At 33.5% G+C, this 22845-nt stretch overlaps 2 protein-coding genes across 2 annotated transcripts; one reads left to right on the top strand and one right to left on the bottom strand.

Annotated features, from left to right (window-relative positions):
• Window positions 1–15502: 15502 nt before the first annotated feature.
• On the bottom strand, window positions 15503–16627 carry LOC145075913 (uncharacterized). Its single transcript, XM_079021983.1, has 2 exons — window positions 16204–16627; window positions 15503–16107 (listed from the first exon to the last, which is right to left on the bottom strand). The coding sequence occupies exons 1-2, from the start codon at window positions 16625–16627 to the stop codon at window positions 15503–15505; spliced, it is 1029 nt and encodes a 342-aa protein (XP_078878109.1).
• A 114-nt stretch (window positions 16628–16741) lies between these two features.
• On the top strand, window positions 16742–22661 carry LOC145075912 (uncharacterized). The gene is made up of 3 exons (XM_079021982.1): window positions 16742–16820; window positions 18250–18351; window positions 20203–22661. The coding sequence occupies exons 1-3, from the start codon at window positions 16742–16744 to the stop codon at window positions 22659–22661; spliced, it is 2640 nt and encodes an 879-aa protein (XP_078878108.1).
• Window positions 22662–22845: the final 184 nt, after the last annotated feature.

The following is a 22845-nucleotide window of genomic DNA, read 5'->3' as shown; positions in this document are numbered from 1 at the left end:
ACGTTGTCGATCAATTGGGTTCAAAGAGTAATCACATGTTGTAGTATTACTTTCTTCTTGTTGTTGTCTTCATTCTTCTTGTTCACTTTCTTCTTCTTGTTGACTTTCCTTTTTAGCCATTGATCTGGCCGAATACCCATATTTTTCAAGTCTTCTCTTGCTTATTTTTTGTCTTTAATTTTTTCATTCATCAGTGCGATATTTAAAACACTTTCATCCACATTTTTCTCCATATGCATAAAATCTATATTGTGTTTTAGCTCGAGGAAAGACCAATACTCAAGCAAAAAAAAAGATATTATGTTTCGTCCAATTCAACTCTCTTTTTCTTGTTCATCATCGCCCCTTCTTTTTGCACCCCCATTGTAACGCCCATGTTTCTGGGCTAAGCATTAAATACGATGTAATAGTCCAAGTCAACTATTGTAACGTGTTTTAAAGTAATAATAATAAATTGTGTGAATTTATGTGTTTTCTACTTAATTATTATGATTTAATAAATTAAGGATAAAAATAAGCGTAAAAAATAAATATTAGATAAACCCGATATTTATGAAGAAAGTTGTAGTGGTTGAAACAAGGATTCCGGAGATATAAAGAATACCAAAATCCGAGTTATAACGAAGAAGTTATGACCTGTCAAAGTTTCGTGACAGAACCGACACGACGTTGTGTGACGTAAAAAGTGAATTTATGATAAAGTGTTTTTTAGCCTTAATGATCTAAATGAAAGTCGTAGTATACATTAAATCGAGAGTGTGCATAAAAAGAACGCCTAAATCTAACTTCGTATGAGGAAGTTATGATTTTTCTAAGTTTCAGCTTAACAATATGCAGCCCGAAACTCAAATTTTAGATCGAGTGATATTTATCCGAGCAACCTAAATGAAAATCGAAAATCTTGTTGATAGTAGTTCAACGGTAAAAAGACAGACGAAAATGGACGTCAGATAAAGAAGTTATGAATTTTTAACGGACTTTTTCTGTCCCGGCCTGTTAAAAATATAACTTTAAAAATAAATTCAAAATTAGCCGACAGAGTCTAAACAAAAGTTGTAGAGCACAGTCTCACCTACATGTGGATATAAAGAACATAAAAACGGAGCTCATATGCGAAAGTTACAAATTTTTGAAGTTTGAAAATTCGGAGTACACCCAGCGTACTCGTGTAAGTGTCCCGGAGCCAGTCACCCTCCCTACTTCTTCGCATGAGAGACATGTGTCATAGCCTTGACGTGGCCGATATGATACCCTCGTACGCCCAGCATACTGGTTGAAGAAGGAGTACGCCCAGCGTACTCTAAAGTTATGCTCGGCGTAACTCGAGTGTTCAGCCCCTATAAATAGTGATCGAGGCCAACTGATTTTCGGTTACAAAATTTCACTCCTCTCACCTTATACTTTCCTTTTTTACAATACATACCCCCAATCCAATTATATCATCCTATCACTATAAGCAAGTCCCGGAGAGCCCGAAGATCCCGAGAAAAAGAGTTTTCGAGCCGAAACCCTGTCCGCGTGAATCTCAGTTTTGAGGATACATTTAGGTTTCATCGAAAAAGATTGTTCTAAGGGAAGAAGTGTTGTCCAATCACTTTCTTATCAAGTGAGTGTATAGTCACTTTCATCTTACACAGATATGAAGTATTTTATATAAAGTATGTGTTATGTGAATATATATATATATATATATATATATATATATATATATATTGTTTATTTGAGATGGACGTTGAATGAATGATTTATACAGGTTTTAAATGATTTAAATTGTATATGTATTTTATATCTACAAAAATGTTGGGTAAAACATAGGTAGATGTAATAGTTGGTATGTGATGAAAGATGAGTTGGATAAATGAGATGATCGGTGATATAGATCATGAGATGAGGGTGAAGGGTTGAATATGAGAGAAGCCCTTACCCAAACATTGGCCCCCATCATTGAACAGAGTATGGATGACAACCATGGACTATTCTAGACGGTCCGTGGAACACTAGCAGGCCCGCAACCTGTAGGTGTTGTGAACTATATGTTCATCAGATGTACTCTAAAAACTCATTGACATGTATTGCAGGTGGATTCCCGTGAATAATACTTTCGATAAATGAGAGCTATGGACTTAGCATATGTTGTATAAACTCTGGTAGCTACGGACTTAGTGTCTGTTGTATAAACCCTGACAGCTATGGATTTAGTGCCTCTTATATAAACCCTGGCGACGATGTACTTCATGTTTATTCCTTAGGATGAATCCTTAGGAATGAGTGATAGATGATTCTTAGGTTAAATCCTTAAGAAATAACCAAGACAATGGGGATGGGTAATTGGGTTAATTGTTTGATGATAAAACACATTAACTTTATTATTGTGGTTTGAAAACCCTATGTACTCACCAGGTTTCCCAACCTAACCCACTCAAGTTATTTTTATCACATGTGTCTATACGAAGCTACGTTACACTGCGAGATTAAAGGAGATGTAAAATCACTAATGTAAATGAATGTAAGTTCTATTTACGCTTATGTTTTTGTATTGACGATGACATACCAAAGTTTTCAAATGAATAAAATACATTTCCTCAGAAATGATTTGATAATATATTTATCATGTTTTTGGGAACAAATTCCTCAACGTATTTCTTTAAAAGATACTTTGATTTTTAAAATCAAGCATAAACAAATCGGTCTTTTCTGGCCAAGAAATTTGGGGATGTCACACCCATGCTCAAGATGTTTCCTTGGAATAAGATTAGGGAGACAAGCAAGTTGCTCTAATATAGTTGTATTACTGAATCGTCTTGGATGTGGTCTTCTCTTGGGTTGACCATTAAGCAATAAACTTTGCCTCCACCTATGGTTTATATGCAAGAATCGTCTATGACCAACATAAGACATCTTGTTGGTCACATGAATGGAAGATATGTCTGCGTTCCAAGTAGAGCATGCTAAATAACCTTAACCACTCCATCCAGACAAACTGCCACGTGCTAGAAAATCATTGATTGTCCATAACAACATCGCATACATGTTGAATAAGTTGTTGGTTGATACATCTCTCATCTGGACTCCATGGTGGTGTATTGTAGGTAGCCAATATAACCAACCAACTTATAAGTATTATTAAAGTTTCCTAATGGATTGAAGCCAACATCAACCAAACCTAGATGAACATTTATAGGTTCTTTAGCAAAATATGATATCTCTGATCAAAATCTTGTCATGACTTCCCATCAAGCAGATGATACATCATACCATCTATTGAGCGTCCCGGACCCGAAAACTAAAAATTGGGCCGTTTTTTGGTGTATCGGTTTTGGGTTTGGTCCGGTCCGGTTCCGGGTACTAAACCGGGTTTCGGGCTTTGGACCGAATTAACATTTAGAAAACATAAAAAATACACTTTTTAACAAAAAAGCACTTTTTATTAAAAAAAAAAAGCATGCATGTATAAATAAAAGGCAGCACTATTAATAAAAAAATGCACTTTAACAGCTTTTATTTGTAAAAAAAAAGCACCATCTATAATACGAACTGCAATTTTTCTAAACAACTGCATGCTTTTACAAAAAAAAACAGCACTATTAATAAAAATAACTACATGTTTAAATAAAAACAACACTATTAATAAAAAATTACACTTTAATAGCTTTTATTTGTAATAAAAAAATATTAAAAAAAACTGCAATTTCTAAAAAAGTGTATGTTTTTACAAAAAAACAGCATTGTTAATTTGTAAAAAATTGCACCATATATAAAACAATGCACTTTTTATTTAAAAATAATTGCATTTTATAACAAAAAATCACTTAATAAGAAAAACTATACTTTTATTTATAAAAAACAGCAACATAAAATATATTTTCCGATCTGGTCCGGTACGGTCCAACGGGTGATATTTTTGTTAATTATAACATCATGCTTTTATTTATTTTCTATTATAGCATCATACTTTTTGTATTATATTATATTCACATGTATATAAAGAAACATAGCTCTTTAGTTCTTTACTTTTTCTAAATACAAGCACTTTAACCTATCAATTAAGAACTTTATCAATTCATGTGACACAATAATCCCAATTTTATAACATACAATTCTATACATCAATTCCATTCTATACAAGTATACAACAATTCCAATTTCATACAAGTATACTACAATTCCAATTCATACAATTTTATACACTCAAACTATTAAACCTATATATATATATATATATATATATATATATATATATATATATATATATATATATATATATATATATATATATTCCAATACCACTTTCATATTCCAAGCATAGAATCACTCAAATATCCTATTAAAGTCATACTTCAAGCAAGCACATCAACATCAAAATATAGAAGCACTCAAAATCAAGACATATACCAAATTTCAGTTTCAAACATCTAAACATAAAAACAAACAACTTATACCACAATTTCAGACGATTACCGAACAGTTTTTACCATTTTCATACAATCAATTTCAAACAACTATACAAATCATCATATATAGTAGGCCTACAAGATATCACAATTTCATAAGATTATCCAACCAAAATTTAAAATTAAAAAAAAAAAAAAAAAAAACCTTGTTTTGTGGCAATGGTAGCAGGATTTCTCTCGGGTTGACTTCAACGGTGGTCCTCCGATGGTGGCTGGTGGTCACTGGAAAACAACATATCAGCAAAAAAAAAACAAATCAGACATCCTTACTTGGGCAGTGGTAGTTGTTCGTCGGGGTATGCTTCAAAGGTGGTCAACCAGTGGTGGCTGGTGGTCACCCAAAAACAGAAATCAGTAAAAAGAAAAAAATCAAACATCTTACCTGCTGTCGACGGTTAGAGAGAGGTTGGAAGGAGAGTGAAGTTGGCAATGGTCCTCCGGTGAGACCCTAATTGGAAAACAAAGGAAAAATGTGGTACACTAGGCACCCAAATAAAAATTAAACCTCAAAAAGACGAGAAATTTGGAATTATATATGGAGTGAGTTTACCTATACCGATGGTCGGAGGTGAAGTAGGCGGCCGGATTTCTTGTCTGCAGGTGGGATTGTGAGATACAATGGCTGCAAATGTGGGAGACGAACAAGACTATTGGGGTTAAAACCCTATACCGATGACATATCGTCAGTATAGGCATTAAGTTATACGACGTTGTATCCTTTTCTTGCAACTAATAAAAAAAAAATAGGAAACTATACTGACGACTACAGAGTTCACGCGGATCACCATTTATTTACAGACGACTTGTCGTTGGGCAAAGTTACACGAAAACGACGTCAGTTTTATTTACTAAAACACAAATTATAAGAAAATTGGAAATTACAATTTTCGTTATCTATACCAACGACATATATTGTCGGCATAGTTTTCAGATAACCGCAAAAAAGTTTTCATTCCCACCTACCCTATTGAGACGATATGCTGTCGGCATAAAGTTCCAGGTCAAAGAAAGTTAACTCTGTACCGACGACATGTTGTCATGACCTTTACCGACGACATATGTCATCTGTATAGATGTCGTTGGTGCAGGTGGTTATTCTTGTAGTGAGTGTTAGTGCGGATTTGGCCTCAAGGCATTACCGGCGACGTTATTAGCAGCGACACTAGCTTTTAGCTGTGACTCTAGCTAGAATTGCTGCTAAAAGCTAGTGTCACCGCTAATAACGTCACCGATAATGATCTTGTTTCTTGTAGTGATTACACCTGAATATGTCGATGTGTGACTTTGTTGATGTAGGTAACTTCTGTGTTTTTACTCCATGATATCATTATTAAAATATTTGACATGTTTCTTTGGTAATTGCAGGTCAACAGTCTTTATTGGGTGGTTATTGCCCCTACTTTGTATTGTGTTTTGATGCTTCGTCTATACAAAGTAACAGTAACTTGAGGTGATGTCTGTAATAAAGAATGGTTTGGCGAGATCTACAAAAAGCGCCACTCCCATCTTCACTGCCGTCAACAATCGAATGTAGGTAAGACCACAAAGCCCCTAATTTCTAATTTTTATACTTGGGATGATGAAAGAGTATCTTTGGAAGGATTGCACTTGGAAAACTCTAAATATTCCAAATTTAGGCTTATGTTTCTCCTGGAACGTGGGGTTGACACTCATTGATCATTATTCTCATTAGGCAATTTTTGTGCCCTTATTTAATAACAATAAAATGTACTTTAATGAGAGAGCAAGTTACACGCCATAAAATATTTATTTACTTGGAGCAAAAGTTATTCTATTTATTTACTTGGAGCAAAAGTTATTGGCAGATATATAATGTAGAATGTGATACAAAAATTTGTAATTCTCGTATTTGTGTTTGGTTAGGTACACTGAGCTTGAAGTAGTTGTACCAAAAAATAGTATTGTGGGTTTACATGCTTGATAATTTGATGATTGAGAATGTGCCGGTGGAGGATGCCCAGTAAGGTTTGAAATATTCCCTCACTACCAACAAATGGACAGTGATGACAGATGGTGTTCCATTTCTTCAGCTATATGTTTCATATCTTTAAAAATTAGTCTTAAATTTGTTGATTATGTGCTCTAATGAGCAGCCAGAACAGATCGTGCATGAGAATGGTACGCAAACACGAACACAAACATCTGGTGAAGGTGAATCCAAGCAAACTGTGAAACCGATCCATGTTGACTCTTGCCTAGAGAAGATAGAAACAAGAATACATATTGAAAAAGATAAAGTAATTTTTGTTTAATATCTTGAAATCACCTAAATTTGATCTTAGTAAATTGTTATCACTTTTTTGTATGGATTTATTTCCGAACTAAGTGTAAGACTTATGTATTACATGGGTTAATTAAAAAAAAAATTAAATATAGAGGTATAAATACTCAAGAACTTTGGATTTATAAAAAAAATAAGAAAAATAATGAATTATTAAAATTGTTTTTTTTATCTTTTGAATTTAAATAAATAAACAAAATAAACTAATGAGCTTTAATTTAGAATTTTGAAATAAGAAGATAAGTTCATTAATGAAATTGATATTTACTTATTACTATATTTATTGTAATTATTACATTAAAGTATTATGTGAAATTTATTAAAATAGAAAAACTCATAAAATAGCATGTGGAAAAGAAATTAATCCAATATAGCCACAAAACGGCATTTGGCAAATTGAATGAGAATGTGATATGTGGCAAAAAAAAAACTTCATATATTAGAGTAGATGATAATCGGCCAGTTTTTTTTAAAGAACTTTAAAAAATTTCCAACTCATGCGAAGTCGAATTAATAATATATTTAAATCTTTGAAAAATATTATTATTTTAAAATTAAATTATAGTTTTAAATAATGTATTTGAACTACACAAAGTAGTAATAATAATAATAATAATAATAATAATAATAATAATAATAATAATAATAATAATAATAATAAACAAATCTGAAATAAATAAATAAATAAAATAAAATAAAAAAATAATGTATGGTGCTAAAAACCCCTCTTCAGAGGACTCAATGTCGATGTGGGAATCTCAGTAGGGAGCTACGGTAAGCATGATACCGAAAGGAATATTGCCCTCGCCGGGGACGGACCCAAAAAAATTCGAAGAGCGGGCAAAAAATAATCTAATTTCTTTTACGGATGCAAAAAAATTAAAGAGTCAAAAATATGTTATTTTGAAAGGGTAAAAAAAAAACTACTTTTTGATTAACTTTTTTTTGTTGTGGGGGCAGATGCCCCCATTATAAGTCCGCCCATGGCCCCGGGTGGTGCGGTACCACTCCAGTGCAACCACCTCTTCCCAACTCACTTCATGCGAACGTTACCAACGGTTGAATCCCCCTCCCTACCGTACAAATGATGGAGTGTGTGGCTTAATTCAAGGAAAATAATAATAATAAAATAACAAATAAATAAACAAAAAAACAAAACAAAACAAACTGACATAACCTGACATGCCACGGATCCTCTTTAAAAAAAAGATACCTTCGGAAACGCAGACATAAATAATGCATGGTTGTCGTTAGCACGAATGGTAGGGTGTTTAATTAAGTCTCACAACAAGCATAACCCTCGTGTTTAATTTCCATCACCGAGTTTGGAACCCCAATCATTGGTGATAGTTGGGTGGTGGTGGATGATGGGGTTGGTGGTAGACGGTGTTGGTAATGTTGGTGCACAGTGGTGATAATGGTGGAAGCGCTTTTTTATTTAATAAAAAAACAAATATTAATATAATTCTAAATTAGTTAGAAAGAAAATTATAATTAAAAGAATTATATATATATATATATATATATATATATATATATATATATATATATGTGTGTGTGTGTGTGTGTGTGTGGCATGGAAAAAACATAATAGGAATTGAAACCACATTTTTCTATGACATAAAGAGAAGGGTAAATTACACTAACCGTCTATCGTGCACATGTCAGAAAGCATATTTAGTTCTTATTTTCAAAAATTAACTCGGACCATCCCTCGTTTGTTTAAAACTTGTACATTTCATCCCTCTAGACATAAAAAGACCATGTTGCCCTAAAAAAAATTAATTTTCTTTTATTGTTTTATCATTTTAAATTTATATATATATATATATATATATATATATATATATATATATATCAAGTACCCACCCTCCCTCTTCCCTTTCCCAATGCTCTTTCCTCTCAATAGAAACCTCCACATTTCCGATCAAACTACTCAGGCGAATCACTGGCGGATTTTCCACCACCGCTTCATTTTGGTTTTAGATTCGTCTCACCGCCTATTCTCCTCCTCTTGACTCGACTCAAAATCGGTCTCACACACATGATGTACAACCTCCTTTTCACCATCTAACAACCTCTTGAATCTACCGGTCAGAATCTAACTGTGGTTGCAACGCAATATAGAAGAAGAGATTATTAGTGGCGATGATGCTCGATCTGAAACTCTAAAGTGAAATCTGTCATGAAACGCCCAAAGTTCTTGATCTGAAACCACACATTTCCCTGTATATGAATCTGAAACCCTAGGCGCACAGGTAAAGAAGGAGATCGTCGATCGAAAAAAGAGGAGGGGAGAGATCTAGTACAAGTGATGGCGCACAGGTAGAGATGGAGATCATCGATCTCAAAACCCTAGGCGGCGATTCGAAACCCTGATATGTGTTCTTGGCTATTGAAGGTCGTTGACGGGACAAGAGTTATGCTTGGTGGGTGAAGGTGGCTCACAATGAACAGGATGGTTGAATGGTGGAGAAGATTACAAGATGATGAGTGGAGAATGAGGAATATCCAATCAGAAAAGGAGGATGAGAGAGATGTTGTAACATTCAAAACCTTGAAAAGAAATTGTTAAAAATAACACTATTTCTAGGTCAACTCGACGAGTTTGAGGGACCAACTCGTCGTGTTGAAGATGGATCTTACACACTATTTAAAATCCTTAAGTCCTTTTTTAGGCCTCCTTATCAGCCTCCATTGTTGTTCAAACCCTAAATCGAGTTGTAGCCTCCATTATCAAGTTTTTGGAGCCTTAGAAGGAAGTTTGGTGTTCTTTTTCTGCATTGTGAAGGAATTAGAAGATCTTGAAGTTTCTAGCTTAGAGAAGGAAGTATTGGATCCATAATCACTCCATTTCTTTCAGTCACTTTAAGGTATCAAGTGTTGGATTAGTGTCTAAGTCCATAACTATAATTGGTATGACTTGACCCGACTCGGCATTGTCCATTTGGGTTGCACTTCACCGGAACAATTTGTATGGATAGACTTATGAGAAAAAGGATATTTATGATTTATTAAGATATTATAAGTTATAATATACTAATATGAAATCATATTATTTAATTAGTATTGATCAAGAATTAATTTGGAATTAATTTAGTGATCAAAAGAGGCTAATTAAATATGGACTCTTATATATATATATATATATATATATATATATATATATATATATATATGGAATGGGCCAAGGTTTATTTAGGATGGGCTAAAAGTGTTTGGAAGTCCATGGGTAGTCCATGGAGCTTTTAACCCATGGATCCTATGTAAATGAAAGGTCATGGGTATTAGGGTTTACATGGATGTAATCCTAATCCTCCATAATATATGAAGGGGTCCTTGGCTCACAAAATTGGCACTAGTGTGTGTGAAAGAAAAGGTGGTCGATTTTAGTGAGCTCCATATTCTCTCAAGTTCTTCCAAGTTGTTGATGGTGATTTGTGATTCCACTAGAAGCTTCCACACTATTGGGGCTAAGCTCTTAAGGCTAGATACATCAAGACTTCAATCTCCACTATAAGGTATGTTATCCTAACTAGTTTCATTTGTGGTATATGCCAATTGTATGCTAGTCATAGGTTTAATACCTTGGAAACACCATTGCATGTATAATTAGTGAAAACATAGATCCAAGGTATTTAGGGTTGCATGAACACCTTAGGAGTGTAAGAATGCTCAAAACCCAACATCAAGTTCATACGTTGACTTATGGATGATTAGATCTCCTTATTTTGAGTTTTGTTGTGTTTTGGCCTCTTTTTGGGGATGATGATGGAGTAAAGTCATTTTAGGGGTTGTTCCTTTATATCTGAGTTGGTTTTGGTACCCTTGAGCTTAAAGGTGCAAACTTTATGAGGATTTTGGTGTCATGAATTCATTAAGTCAATTATTAAATCCATTACAAGCTTAAGAGCTTCATTTAGACATGCATGAACGTAAAGTTGGCAACTTTATGTGGTTTTCCAGCTCAGGGAATTCAGATCTACATTTTGGAGTCATGTCCTCATGGATTAAGTGCCTAATGTGTTAAGAGGTGGGTTTCTGGTGAACTCGACAAGTTTGTAGGATAAACTCGGCGAGTTGACTCACTTTCCCCAGCATTTTCAGATTGATAGAGGAACTCGGTGAGTTGGTGGGTCAACTCGGTGAGTTGACTTGGTTTTTCCCGATCTGTGCAGATTGATGGAGAAATTCGACGATTTAAAGGACAACTCGGCAAGTTGGGTCAACTTGGACCGTTGACTTTAACTTTTGATTTATGTCTTTGACCAAGTTTTTCCTAAGAGGTGCTTGAAGTAATTTGAATTGTAATAAGGAAAATTATGGGCTTAGGATAAGGCCCATATGGGGTTGGGCCTAATTTAGAAAATTTGGCCATTAGTAGGCCTTTGTGGATCTTTTGGTTTTGGGCCTCAGTTTTGGTTCATGTTGGGTCACGGGTAAAACGGTCATTTTATCCCAAGTATGGATTATGGATTATAGCTCTAAACCCAATTGATAATTGGGTGTGTTGTTTGTATTAATAGCTCGGCAAGCTGGCATGGCAGCAACTAAGGATTTTCTTTCGGGGAGCTACTGCATTCGATGTGAGTTTTCCTCATAGTACATTCGGGTCGAAGGAACCAAGGCCGGCCCATTGTTTGATATCCTGTTATTTGCTGATATGTCGAGTATGGAATAGATATGCATGAGTATGCTAGTCTGGTAGATCTGTAGGACTAGTTATGATTTTATCTACATGATTATCTGTGCATGTGGTTATGTATCAACATATTATGTTAGGTTGAGGTTGTATTGCTTCGTGTTGTAGCCAACAAACCCTGGGGCATTCCAGATACGAGCTGAGGAGCCGGTTGGTTTGACAGACTCGTACTGAGGGCTTGAGGGTATTGGAGCAATCCAAATACAAGTTATCAAAAGAAATCAAGACACACAAAATCACAACATCATTAGTTCTTTTTATTAAGAACCAGAAGGTTTTCATCAAACTTACATATAAAACCTCACTACAATATTCACTCTTCTCTCTACAAAGAATCCTCACTACAAAACTCTCACCTAATCTACACTCTATTACATGAGATTAGAAAGAACCAATAAACTCTAAGAACAAACCCTAGAGAGAAAAGAGACGAAGAAGATGAAGAAACAAATCTGATCTGTATGTTGTAAATGTTACGCACACACATAGACAAATATATACCCTAGACTAGTCAACCGGGTCATCAATGGATCAAATACAACCCGCGTGTTTTACATTTCAACCAAACCACATCTTCAGTCCAATATTCCTACAAAAACACACAACATACCCTTCTATACAAAAACATAACACAATAACAATAATAAACAAAAAAATACAAATATTAAAGGATACATAAAAGGATATAAATGAATTATAAGTTTGTATTATAATATCTTGATAATTTAACACCCCTCCTCAAACTTATAATTCAACTCAATCAACACTGGTCCTGAAAAGGATCAACCAGACCTAAACCTTTGCAAATCCATTCATGTTGTCCAACTCCTAATGGTTTAGTAAAAATGTCTGCTAGATTATACTCTGAACTCACTTTATGAACTTCAACAATCCCTTTTGAAACTATATCTCTTATAAAATGAGTATCATCATCAAAATGTTTAGTTTTCTCATGAAATACTGGATTATGAACCAATTTTATAGCTGACTCATTATCACAAAAGATAGAAACAGGTGTTAAATCTTTCAAACCAACATCAAACAACAATTTTAAAATCCACATTATTTCACAGGAAATAACACCAAGTGCCCTGTATTCTGATTCTGTAGAGGACCGAGAAACTGTATCCTATTTCTTACTTTTCCAGGACACAATGGTATTACCAAGAAAAATAACATATCCTGTTACTGATTTTCTGGACATCAAACACTTAGCCCAATCAGCATCAACAAAGCCTTTTAAAACCAGATTACCTTTAGTAATAGAAAAACCCATTCCAGGATTTAACTTCAAATATCTAAGTAAACTAACAGCAACATTAAAATGAGATTTTCTTGGAGAATGCATAAATTGACTCAATACTTGAACAACATATGAAATATCTGGTCGAGTAATGGTCAAATAAATGAGTTTTCCAACTAACTTTTGAAAAAGAACAACATTATGAACAAGTGAATCATTAACATCAATACCTTCTTTTCTAATTACCACATTACAATCAAGAGGAGTCTTAACTGGTTTACAACCTAACATTCCAAATTCATGCAACAGTTCCATACAATATTTCCTCTGACACAAACAAACACCTTCATTTATATCTATAACTTCAATACCTACAAAAAAAACTTTAATTTTCCCAAATCTTTAATTAAAAATTTGGATTTCAAAAAATCTTTAACTTTGTTAATTTCATTATCACAATTCCCACTCAAAATTATGTCATCAACATATACAAGTAGTATAACAATATTACCACCAGAGCTCTTAACAAACAGTGAAAAATCATTCACACTTTGAACAAAACCAAAATCAAGTAAAAAACCACACAACTTTTCATTCCATTTCCTAGGAGCCTGCTTCAGCCCATATAAAGATTTCAATAGCTTACAAACTTTATTATTATCTTTATTATTATATCCAAGGGGTAAAGTCATATAAACAACTTCATCCAACTCACCATACAGAAAATCATTATTAATATCCAATTGAAATAAATTCCAATTAGAATTAACTGCAAGTGAAATAACCAATCTAATAGAAACCATTTTTGCAACAAGTGAAAAAGTTTCATCAAAATCTATACCTTCCCTCTGATTATACCCCTTAGCTACAAGCCTTGACTTAAATATTTCTATTTCACCATTGGATTTATACTTTATTTTATATACCCATTTACAACCAATGGGTTTCCTGTCAGGAGGTAAATCACAAATCTCCCATGTATTATTTCTATATAATGCTTCAATTTCCTCATTCATAGCATTTACCCAATTAGGATCCAATGATGCTTGGTAATAAGTTTGTGGTTCAACTAATTTATTTAAATTTGTTGCAAAACATTTATTTTCAAAACTAAGAAAAGAATAATTAACTGACCGTTCAATTCCAAATTTATATTTTCCTTCTACAATAAAATCATTAAATTTTTGAGGAAATTTAGACTCACGATTAGATTTTCTAAAAACAAGTTGTTGAGAATCAGTATGACTAAGACTTTCCTCAGAACTATTAGTGGAGTCTGATGCAACAACCTCAGGTTGCGAAAAAGAAGTATCACTACCACGTATACCTTCCTGATTAGATATTGTTGCATTTAAAGGAGAACTACCATCAATAACAAAATCAGTTGCACCAGATGGTTGATTAACAACTGAGTCACCATCCTGATTATTACTCTCAGACTCTCTACTATTTTGATCATCATTAATATTTCCAGAGACCAAAAGTTCATCATAGGAAAATGGATCCCAAGAACCCTTAGCATGTGAAAAAGTTGACTCAAGAGACTCAGAAAATTCAATAGATTTAGAAGCCAACTTAAAAGGAAACACAGTTTCATAAAATTTCACATCCCTGGAAAAGAAACAATAACCATTGTTAAGACTAAATAACTTGTAACCTTTTTTAACACTTGAATATCCAATCAGAACACACTTCTCAGATCTTTCAGAAAATTTATCAGTATTGTTTAACTTTGTAGCAAAAACTAAGCACCCAAAAACACGAATATTATCATAAGTTGGAACACGATTATAAACCAATTCAAATGGTGTTTTCCCATTTAAAACAGAGGATGGAGTTCTATTTATTAAAAAAACTGCAGTCAGAATAGAATCTCCCCAGAACCTTTTCGGCAAACCAGCTTGAAACAACAAAGACTTAGCAACATTTAATAAATGTCTATGTTTCCGTTCAACCACTCCATTTTGTTGTGGTGTGTGAACACATGATGTTTGATGTATAACTCCTTTAATTTCAAGGAAACTTGTCATTTTTATATTAACAAATTTTGTTCCATTATCTTATCTAATAATCTTTAAATTGACATTAAACTGATTTTCTAATAACATAACAAATTCATGAAAACAGTTAAACACTTCATCTTTAGACTTCATCAAATAAACCCATGTTGATCTAGTATAATCATCTACAATAGTAAGAAAAAATCTAAAACCACCAATGGATGTAACTCTATAAGGACCCTAAACATCTAAATGAACAAGTTCCCCAAGACTAACTGACTTGTGTTCACTCAAAGGAAAAGGCTCTCTAGTTTGTTTGGCTTTATGACAAACATCACATGGCATAACTGGATCATTTTCAAAATTCAAAAAAGGTTTTAAACAATTAAGTGCCTTATCAGTTGGATGTCCCATTCTATTATGCCAGGTCAATTTTGAAACAAAACATTTATGATTATTAAACACTGAGTTTGACCTACCTAGCAATTGATTTTCCAAATAATAAAGACCTCCAAACTCTTGACCAGTCTTCACAGTCTCCATTGACAGTGAATCCTGAATAAAACAATTATTTTCATCAAAAATGACTTTACACTTATTCTCTTTACAAATCTTATGAACTGACAAAAGACCAACATGAAATTCTGGAATAACAAAAACATCAGACAAACCAATAGAATTGGACAGATTAATATTTCCAATCTTATCTATTTTAGTAGTTGAACCATTAGGATGATCAACTCTCAGATTAAGTTTGGAAACATCAACCAAATCAGAAAGATGTGATTCAGAAGCAGTCATATGTTAACTAGCTCCTGAATCAATAATCCATTTCTCTTTATTAAAGAAAACATTATTACAAGACATACCTGCCATATTAGCATTAACAGGTACTCCTTCAGATAATTCCTTTTCATGAAGAAGAGACATTAACTTTGTATATTGATCATTTGTTAGAAAATGATGATCAGACTTATCAAAAGAAACAGCAGAAACATTAGCACCATCACTAATATGAGGAGACACAGTAGACACAGTAGAAGATTTATTAAACTCTAATTTGGGTTTAAAACCCTTAGGATACCCAATAAGCTTATAACATTTTTCAATAGTGTGTCCTTTAATCCCACAATTCTTACAGATTAAATTCTGATTTCTTCCTTTAAATTTATTATTATCAGAAAATTTACCAGCAAAAGCAGAAGAGTGTTGATTTTTATTAGACAGAACTGAAACATTTCCATGTTTCTGATTAGACTCTTCTCTAGAAATAATAGAAAAAGCAGTTCTTACATTAGGCAATGGTTCCATTATTAGAATATGACTTTTAACCTGGTTATATGAGTCATCAAGACCACTAAGAAACTGCATAAGCTTCATTAGTTTAGAGTGATTTTTAGTACGAGTAGCTGTTTCACAAGTTCAATCAGGACACTTTGTTAAGCCATCAAACTCTTTCCATAGTCCATCCAACTTATTAAAATAATCAGACACTGACAGAGTACCTTGTGTGAGACTATTAATTTGTTGGTGAACATTGAAAACAACTGACCCATCAGCCTTATAATAGGTTTCACAAAGTTCATTCCAAACATCCAAAGCAAATTCAGAACATGCATGTCCAATATAAATGGATTCAGAAAGAGAGTTAAGAATCCATGAACAAACTATAGCATTAACCCTGTCCCACTTAAGAGATTTAGCGGTATCTGTTTTATCCTTTAATTCAGTTCCTTCAATAAAACCTTGTTTATTTCTGGCTTTAAGAGCCCTAGTCATAGAACTTTTCCAAACACGAAAATTTTCAGTACCAAGAAGTTTGAAGCTTATAATAGTTGTTACAGAATGATCAGAAGGATGCAGATAAAGAGGGTCATCAAAATTTATAGCATCTATTTTTGTAGATGACTCAGGTGGTGTATCAGTCATGATTATAAAACCAATCAAGACACCAGACAACCAAGAACAAGAATTAAAGAAAAAAGTGTGCGATACTTACAAAGATCCTCTATAAACTGCTCAGCAAGCAGCAATGTAGTTCCGATGAATCTCTATCACAGATTCACCGCTAAAAACCAACTTGGGCATTCAAATGTTAGAACCAATCTGATTTTAGAACCTTGTTTGCACGATCTTAACGTTGACCGTTGAGATAGCGTTGACCGTTAGGATTAACCCTAAGCGTTTACAACTATCACGAACATTTACTCTTAAGACATGACAAGAGAACAACCAGATTGATGATCACCTCACAATCTCAACAGATCGTAACAGCTCTACCAGATCACAAGATCCCAGGAGTAAAAGAAGAAAAACAAAGAATCAGAACCAGATCTAGACACAAGACCTGAAACCCTAACTCGAATCTAGTTAGAAAACCAGAACAAAAACAGCCGCAACTTGGCTCTGATACCATCAAAAGAAATCAAGACACACAAAATCACAACATCATCAGTTCTTTTTATTAAGAACCAGAAGGTTTTCATCAAACTTACATATAAAACCTCACTACAATATTCACTCTTCTCTCTACAAAGAATCCTCACTACAAAACACTCACCTAATCTACACTCTATTACACGAGATTAGAAAGAACCAATAAATTCTAAGAACAAACCCTAGAGAGAAAAGAGACGAAGAAGATGAAGAAACAAATCTGATTTGTATGTTGTAAATGCTATGCACACACAGACAAATATATACCCTAGACTAGTCAACCGGGTCATCAATGGATCAAATACAACCCGCGTGTTTTACATTTCAACCAAACCACATCTTCAGTCCAATATTCCTGCAAAAACACACAACATACCCTTCTATACAAAAACATAACACAATAACAATAATAAACAAAAAATACAAATATTAAAGGATACATAAAAGGATATAAATGAATTATAAGTTTGTATTATAATATCTTGATAATTCAACAAGTTAAGGGTTGGGTAGGGCATTCCAGACTCATACTGAGGGCTCAATAGCATTCCAGATACGAGCTGAGGACCGGGTTGGTATGCCAGACTCGTATTGAGGATTGAACATTAACATTTCAGTTAGATGACTGATCGGTACAAGAAGCAAGTCAGACATAAGCTGTGGGCCCTGAGGGAAAGCCAAACTTATGTTGTAGGCTCAGGAGCAAGCCAGATGTGAGTTGTGGACCCAATAGACAAGCCAGACTCATACTGTGGGCTCAGGGGTAATCTAGTATTTTAGATGTGGACCCATTGCATGTTGTTATTTGTTTATGTTATCTGTTTAGGTGTTGGTATTTTGGGGGGGAACTCACTAAGCTTCATGCTTACAGTTTTGTTTTATGTTTTAGGTACTTCAGTGGACCGTGTCATGGTGAAGGCATGACCGTACACATCCTTGCGTTTTGGACTTATGATTTCTGGGAAACTTTGATAATGTGAATGTTATGAAACTATATTGAAAGAGATTCTGATTTTTAAATAACATTTTGGAAACATTGGTTTTTGTAAACACTTCTTTAGATAAAAGGTTGTTTTGAAAAGTTTAAATTTTATGAAATTTTGTGGATGTTACAGATGTCATGGTTCTGGACAATAATAATGGTGGTGAGGGGTGGACGGACAATGGTGGCGGGCAGTTTTCTGGGGATGGTGGTAGTCGGTGGTCCGACGATGGTGGTTTGCCCAGAAAGAAAATGATGGTGTTTGTGATTTTTATGTGAGGGTGAGGTTTCGGAAATAAATAAGGAGATATACATTTTTCTAAATCTTAATCTATAACTAATATCAATAAAAAAAATAATAAATAATGGGAAATTAAATAAAAAATGGCATTATGGTCATTTCAGTTTGACATGGACTAAATTCGCAATAAAATTTCATATCAGGGACGAACCGTTAAACAAACGAGAGACGACCCGCGTTAATTTTTGAAAATAGGAACTAAACACGTTTTTTGGCATATACACAAAGGACGATTGGTATAATTTACCCTAGATCATATTTCCGGAATAGATTAGCTATCAATTATAAATAAAAAACTTATTATTACTTCCATTAAGATAAATAAACAAACTAAAATGTTTTTCCTCTCCTGAAAATCGAGTTAACTTCGTCATTTTGAAGATCCTTTTTATGAATAACGTCCACCAACGTACAATTCTGTTGTGGATACTATAAGATTAATAATGTCTATTACAATCGTAAACATGTTAGCAGGATGTTCAACAACATTAATATTTATTACAACCGGCATATATATAATTGATTTATTTAATATGTTTCTTGATTTTGTTTCATTTAAAAAAATATATATTTAATATAAAATCTTGAGTAAATGACACAAATGGGCCTTATGATTTGGAGTAATTTGCACGTTTGGTCTTTAACTTATTTTTTTTCACTCGGAAAATTGCTACAGTTTGTTTTTATTGCGCATTTGGTGTCTGACTTACTTAAAAACATTATTTTGCCGTTGATTTGTTAATTTATTTAAATAAAGTGGGATAGATAAGGTCAGTGGCGAACCCTCGTAGGGGTCTTTTAATACGTGTATCTATATTACCCAATTGAAAATTTAACTGGAATCATATCTTTGCCCCCTCGTTTCCACATCATGACATATACATAACATCTTAAAATATGCAAATCTAAGATAGGAATAACCGGAATCAAAATTTGAGGAAGATCAATAAGAAAATCAAAACAAACCTCGTTTCTTTAGAAATTTATAAAATAAGGAAACTAAATATCTATTAAAATCTATAAAAACCCCAAAATCTTGTCAAATTTACAACAATTTAACCCAAGTTTGAGTTTAAGAAAACTGATAATTGTAAACCTAAAATCCAAAATCTAATCCGGCCGTCAGGAAATTACTTCTCAAAACTCACCAGAAGAACGCCAGCGGTTAAGACAGTTGTCTTGTTCACTTTTCCGGTCGCCGGATTGTTGACCTCCGCTGACCACCGTGTGCTTGAGTGTTCAGCCGATGCTGCCTCCCCTAAGGTTTCTTCGCCTGTTCTTCATCTCCGCTCTTATTTCTTAAGGTATATGGCTTCTCTCTCTTATTATTTATATTTCTATTTAATGCATTTTCTCTCACACTCACTTAGTCAATAAAGTAGAAATTGATACTGTTCATACACACAAGCTCTATAAGTCTATGACATAATGACAGATAATATTTGTTGAATTAAAGAAATATATATATTGCACTTAGAGTATGTTATTCACTTTAAATGGGTTGATTTATTTGCATAGGAACGATAATATATATATATATATATATATATATATATATATATATATATATATATATAAAGTATTTTATAATTGATTTATTAACATATAAATTTTGTGGAATCGATGACATGTATATATATCATATATTTTTGTATGTATATTTGTCACTTATTATGATATTTAACTAATTAAAATTATATGTATTTTATATTATTATTTTTTTTAAAAAAAAAACTTTATTTGTTTATTGCTATTTGTTAATTGTTTGTAAATTTGATTGTGTAGTTTATATGAACATGAAAAAACAATCTACTATTGATGGATTTTTCAAAAGAAAACAGTCAGGTTCTACTCAAGATTCTGAAAACCCACCAAAGATTGTTTTGGATGAAGATACCCCCACGCCTGATGTTCCTATTACTGAAAACCGTTTCAAAAAACCTCATCTTGAAAATAATGAAATTGATCTTAATACACTAGAACGAGATCCTGGTTTGCGTAAGCAAATTTATGATTATCCAATTAATCAACGAGATACTATTATACGAGCATATATTAATCATGGTCCCTTTCAACAAACACTTTCTGTATATCCAAAATCTAGACCAAAAACCCATAAACGTAGTTTTCAAGCTTCTTGGTTTAAGCTATATCATTGGCTTGAATATTCAAAGAGCGTAGATGTTGCGTTTTGTTTTCCATGTTTTCTATTCAACAAGCCTTCTGGAATGGGACACTACGGCCAACGAGCATTTACTATAGATGGATTTCATAACTGGAAGAAAGTTGGTGAAAAAAATTGCTCCTTTTTGAATCACATAGGGACTGAGTGTACATCTTTTCACAATGTTGCACAAAAATCATGTGATGATTTGTTAAATGAGGCGCAAAATATACGAAATGTGTTTGAGGCATTTACAGAAGAGGAGCGTAAAAATAATAGATTGAGATTGAAGGCTATTATTTATACAGTCCGTTTATGTGCATTTCAAGGAATTGCATATAGAGGCCACGATGAAGGATCAGATTCCATAAACAGAGGAAATTTTCGTGAAATATTGAAGGCACTTGGCGTTTTTAATATAGAGATGGAAGAATTGTTCCGTACTGCTCCTAAACATGCATTATATACATCACCATCAATTCAAAAAGAGATTTTAAACCTTATCTCAACTAGGGTGAGGAGGATGATTTGTGAGGAGATTAATGGAGGAAAATTTTGTTTAGTTGTTGATGAAGCACGTGATCAGTCTAATAAAGAACAAATGTCAATTGTTTTGAGATTCTTAAATAAAGATGGCTTCATTATGGAGCGTTTCTTTGGGCTTGTTCATGTACCTGACACTACATCACAAACTCTTAAGAATGCAATTTATTCTGTATTGTCACATAACAATCTTGATCTTAAGTCAATTCGTGGTCAAGGCTATGATGGTGCAAGTAATATGCGAGGTCATTTCAAGGGTTTGCAAGCATTGATTTCAAATGATTGTCCATATGCATATTATGTTCATTGTTTTGCACATCGATTACAATTAGCATTAATGGCTACTTCCCAAGGAGTTGTTGCATTACAGAAGTTTTTTACTCGATTATCTTTTGTTATCAATGTTGTTGGTGCTTCCTCCAAGCATACCGACCAACTTAGAGATGCACAAGCTGAGGAAATTGCATATAAGATTTCTATTGATGAGTCAGAGACAGGTAGAGGTCTTAATCAAATTGGTACATTACAACGAGCTGGCGATACTAGATGGAGTTCTCACCTCAAATCAGTTTCGAGCTTAATTAAAATGTTTAGTCCAACTTGTGAGGTTTTACTTAAAATTATTAAAGATGGCACCGATCCAATCAAAGGCGACATAGATTCTGCATATGAGGCTATTACTACATTTGAGTACATTTTTGTTCTTCATCTCGAGAAAGAAATAATGGAGATTACCGATTTACTTTGTCAAGCTTTACAAAGACAATCTCAAGATATTTGTAATGCATTGAGGCTAGTTGCATCCACCAAATTGTTATTGCAAAAAATGAAAGATGAAAGATGGGACGGTTTGCTGTCTCTTGTTATGTCGTTTTGTCAGGAACGCAACATTGATATCCCTGATATGTCTTCTCCATACTTTAGTAGAGGGGCTCGAGCACGTAAGGAGCATAGTGATCATACACTTGAGCATCATTACCGGGTGGATATATTTTATGAAGCAATTAATTGTCAATTAATGGAACTAAATCATCGATTCAATGATAGATCAACGGAGTTGCTTCGACTTTCAACAACTTTAGATCCTAAAAGTGTCGTTGAGCCTTTTCGAAGTGGAGATGTGATTAAGTTAGTAGAGAAGTTTTATCCCGAAGATTTCAATGAACAAGAGAAAGTAGTTTTGAAGATACAACTTCAACATTATCAGATTGATGTCGTTCAACATGTAGATTATAAACTATTGACATCTATATCAGAATTGTGTCAATGGTTGATAAAGACAAAAAGAGTGGCGAACTTTCATCTTATTTATCGAGTAGCGAGTCTCATACTTACTCTTCCAGTTTCTACTGCTACAACGGAGAGGTCATTTTCGGCAATGAACCTCATTAAAACAAGGTTACGGAATAAAATGGAAGACGAGTTTTTGAATGACTCATTGGTTTTGCACTTCGAACAAGAACTTGCTGAAAAGATTAGTTTAGACACAATTATACAAGACTTTAAAAATGCAAAAGATTGTCACGTTCCACTTTGAAAAACGATGTAACAGTATTTATATTAGTTTTCATGTTTACAATTTTAATATGTCATAGTTTTGCACAAAATAAAACTTGCATATATATTTTAATTATGAAGTTTTGGTTCCGGCCCCCCTACCTGTAGTGTTTGTGTTCCGCCCCTGGGTAAGGTAAAGTAATATGAAATGGAAGTGGGGTTGG

The sequence above is a fragment of the Lactuca serriola genome, chromosome 9 (genome assembly GCF_051521515.1).
Source record: "Lactuca serriola cultivar US96UC23 chromosome 9, Lser_US96UC23_V15, whole genome shotgun sequence".
NCBI classification, from domain to species: Eukaryota; Viridiplantae; Streptophyta; class Magnoliopsida; order Asterales; family Asteraceae; genus Lactuca; species Lactuca serriola.
This window is presented reverse-complemented; position numbering and strand designations above follow the sequence as displayed.

Coding starts and splice junctions, on each gene's coding strand:
- LOC145075913 (XM_079021983.1), bottom strand. CDS start 16,627: ATGACTGATACACCACCTGAGTCATCTACAAAAATAGATGCTATAAAT. Junction 16,108..16,203: donor AATTAATAGTCTCACACAAG/GTACTCTGTCAG, acceptor CTTGTGAAACAG/CTACTCGTACTAAAAATCAC.
- LOC145075912 (XM_079021982.1), top strand. CDS start 16,742: ATGAATCTCTATCACAGATTCACCGCTAAAAACCAACTTGGGCATTCA. Junction 16,821..18,249: donor CAATCTGATTTTAGAACCTT/GTTTGCACGATC, acceptor TGGATGTTACAG/ATGTCATGGTTCTGGACAAT. Junction 18,352..20,202: donor TCGGTGGTCCGACGATGGTG/GTTTGCCCAGAA, acceptor TTGATTGTGTAG/TTTATATGAACATGAAAAAA.